The sequence below is a fragment of the Calidris pugnax genome, unplaced genomic scaffold (assembly GCF_001431845.1).
Source record: "Calidris pugnax isolate Ruff unplaced genomic scaffold, ASM143184v1 scaffold1052, whole genome shotgun sequence".
NCBI classification, from domain to species: domain Eukaryota; kingdom Metazoa; phylum Chordata; class Aves; order Charadriiformes; family Scolopacidae; genus Calidris; species Calidris pugnax.
Window position 1 is genome coordinate 12394 of NW_015091860.1, and position 3218 is coordinate 15611.

At 60.1% G+C, this 3218-nt stretch overlaps 1 protein-coding gene across 1 annotated transcript in view; it reads right to left on the reverse strand.

Annotated features, from left to right (window-relative positions):
* Positions 1 to 3218, reverse strand: part of LOC106900112 (SWI/SNF complex subunit SMARCC2-like) — a gene marked incomplete at its 3' end in the record, with an annotated part of 14135 nt that extends 10917 nt beyond the window's left edge. Inside the window, exons 1-11 of the mRNA XM_014962096.1 lie at positions 3101 to 3218; positions 2892 to 2961; positions 2690 to 2765; positions 2460 to 2591; positions 2238 to 2353; positions 2011 to 2135; positions 1835 to 1894; positions 1691 to 1728; positions 1264 to 1394; positions 1068 to 1139; positions 77 to 281 (exon numbers count right to left, since the gene is read on the reverse strand). Of these exons, the coding sequence (XP_014817582.1) occupies positions 77 to 281; positions 1068 to 1139; positions 1264 to 1394; positions 1691 to 1728; positions 1835 to 1894; positions 2011 to 2135; positions 2238 to 2353; positions 2460 to 2591; positions 2690 to 2765; positions 2892 to 2961; positions 3101 to 3218 (1143 nt within the window). The remainder of the gene's footprint in view (positions 1 to 76; positions 282 to 1067; positions 1140 to 1263; positions 1395 to 1690; positions 1729 to 1834; positions 1895 to 2010; positions 2136 to 2237; positions 2354 to 2459; positions 2592 to 2689; positions 2766 to 2891; positions 2962 to 3100) is intronic.

Consider the following 3218-nt stretch of genomic DNA (forward strand, 5'->3'; position numbering starts at 1 on the left):
CGGTGTGAAAGAGGGGTGAGCGGCAGTGGCGGGCAGGGGGACGGGGACGGGGGGGTGGATTTTGGGGGGCACCCACCTTGGAGGGGACGTTCTTCTTGGTGTACATGTCGGTGCGGAGGCCGAAGTTCTGCATGTCGGCCGGTTTCTCCTTGCTCTTGTCAGGGAAGTTCAGCATCTGCTGCGAGGCCGAGGTCTGCTGCCGGGGGGGAGGAGGAGAGGGGACGTTGGGGACGTGGCCGGGGGGGGGAAACATATCAAGAGTTTTAATAGCTAAGTTTGCTCTCCGCAAAGCAGGAGGAAAGAAATAAATGTAAATAAAGCTAATTTTATATTCTATATGGGAACAAACCTGAATGCCTCTGCTTTTCCTTAGCAAAATATTGTGCCTGCTTTTACAATTTATGACACAGAATCGGTCACCAATTTTTTTTAAACTACTGAGTTCAGTTTTTGTCTTGCGAAATGTAACTTTACTCTGGTGATCTCTAAGCCTGAGGCTTTTCGGTTTGGCTTAACAGTAATTATACAGATGCTGAGAAAGGGAAGAAGCATTTTAAGATCCTTACACTTTGCAATTTTTCCATGCTTCTCTGCTTTTAACAGAGAAGGAATATTTTGTCTTTCACAGAGATGACGATCCAAAAAGAAGATAGAGAACAAACTGTGCAGCAGAAAACACCCTCAAAGAATGCCATAAACCACATCGCCAAAGCAGCATTTGTAATTCTGTCTTTGGCTTTTAGCAAGGGAACAATTAGAGGAGAGGACAGGGAGAGGGGAGAGAAAAGTGAAAGGAAAAAAAAAAGAAGGTGAAAGGAAAAAGTGAGAGGAGACAAAAATAGTGAAAGGAAAAAGTGAGAGGAGAGAAAAAAGTGAAAGGAAAAGTGAAAGAAAGGAGGAGAGAAAAAAGTGAAAGGAAAAGTGAAAGAAAGGAGGAGGGAGAGGAGAGGAGAGAGGAGAGAGGAGAGAGGAGAGAGGAGAGAGGAGAGGGGTCAGCACTGGCCACGAGCCCCCCCCGGCACTGGGAGGGAGGGGGAAAGGGGCAGAAGCAGGGGGGTCAGTCTCACATTTCGGGGGTCTTGGACTTATTCTTGCCGTTGAAGAACTCGGGCAGGGCTCGGCGCTCGATGGCGTGGACGCTGCAAGGGGAGAGGGTCAGGGAAGGGCTGGCGTGGTGGCCCCGAGGCACAGTGGCCCTTGGGGACGGTGGCCCTTGGGGACGGTGGTCCTGGGGCCCTCTCCCTGAGCCAGGCTGTCCCCTACCTGTTGTAGTCGAACCAGGCGGCGTAGCTGGGGATGATGATGTGGTGGGTCTGCTCCGTCACGTTGTCCTCGTGCAGGTCGGGGTTCTTGGCCTGCTCCCCCTTGCTCCCGGTGCCGTTCTCCTCCTCGTCCTGCCAGAGACCAGCACCACATGAGCCGGGGGGGGGTCCCCAGCCCCCCACGTGGCACCCTTCCTCATCCTCACCGAGAGCGGGATGAGGCCAACGGGCCCACAGCAAAGCTGCCTGCAGCCCCAGGGGTGAGGGGAAGGGCCCAAAAAGAGGGAGAAGGTACCCAAAAGAGGAAGAAGGAAAGAGGGATATAAGGGGCGACCCCCTAGCGATGGTGACCCCCATGGTGGGGTGAGAACATCTCCCCCAGAGGAGTGTAGGTCTGGAGAAGGGGGGGTGATGGCCCCAGGTCTCACCTTGCCGGCCGTCTCCATGCTCTCGTCCTCCTGCTCATCTGGAAGAGAGCAGAGCGGGGGTGGTTTTGGGGGTGCTGCCAGGTCCGTGGTGCCAGGGACCCCCCACCCCCTCCCCAGCACTGGGCCCTGGCCCCTCGGACTCACCCAGGTCTGTCATGGTGCCCCCCTTGACGGGCGCAGACTCCGAGTCCTTCTTGGTGTTGACTGCAGCGGAGGGGAGCGGCGCTGAGCACCCCGAGGACGGGCCCCCAGCCCAGCCCACGCTCATTTTGGGGGGGAAATGGACCCCATCGGGGGGGCTGCCAGCCCCCTACCCTGACCTGTCTTGGGCAGGGTGACCTCCTCCACGTTGGGGACAGGTGAGGGCTCGTCCATGTCCTTGGTCAGGTCCTCCTGCTCCTCCTCGCGGTGCCCGCGCTTGGATTTGTTGTAGGGGGTGGAGGGTCTGTGAAGGGAGAGACCCCCCCCGTGTCCCTGTCACCTCCACATCCTGGGGCTGGAACCCCCCCCAGGCCCTGCCCCTGTGCCCCCCCAGCCCAAGGCTCACCCCTTCTTCGCGTTCTTCTTCTTGGCCTCGGGGGTGGGCGAGGGGGAGGGCGAGCGCTTTCGCTTCTTGTAGTTGCCCCCTTTCTTGTCCCGTCGGTCCGAGTCGGGGCTGTTCACCTGGAGGAGGGGGGGGTTGCTGGGTCCAACCGAGCAGGATGGACAAGCAGAGACCCCCATCGTCCCCCCCAAAAAGGACCCTGTGGCTTTGCTGTCCTGCCCTGACCTCATCCGTCAGCGTCTTGGCCGAGATCTTCTTCCTGCGGGCCACGGGGCTCTTCTCGTCCGTCACCTCGTAGTCCTCCTCGTTCATCCACTCGTTGAAGGTGTCCGTGTCCAGGATCCACTTGGCGTGGACCTGCCGGGTGGGGAAGGGTTGGGGGGGGCCACACATCAGCCAGCGAGCAGGGGAGGGGGGGGCTGTGGCCACCATCCCAGCCTGGGGGACCCCGTCACCTTCCGGGGCTTCTCCGGTGTCGGGGCGTCCTCCACGGAGGCCTCGATCTCGCTGGCGGGGATCCAGGTGTCATAGCTGGGGGTGCAGAGGGGATGGGGTGAGAGCAGCACCCACAGCAGGGTAGGCACGGGGTGGGGGGGGGTCTCCTCAGGCTCCAGCTGAGGAGCTCCAGGCCCACAGCCCCCCCCTGGGCCACCTCACCTGTCAGGGTAGTAGCCCCAGTGCAGCAGGACCTGCTTGTCGCGCTTCATGACCGGCCGGACCCACTCCTCTGCAGGAGACACGGAGTGGGGACATCACTGTCACCCCCCTGCCACCCACAGAGAACTGCCCGTGCCCCCCAAAACACCCCCCCCACAGCATTTCACCATCAGCTCAGAGATGGGGGCTCCCCCCACCCCGGCACCCACCTTCCTCCAGGTTGCCGGGGACGGGGCAGACGATGTGGGACGCGTTGCTCTTGTCCTCGGTCACCGTCCCCTGTGAGGAAAATTGGGGAGGGGGCGCAGGGCTGAGTGCCAGGACCAT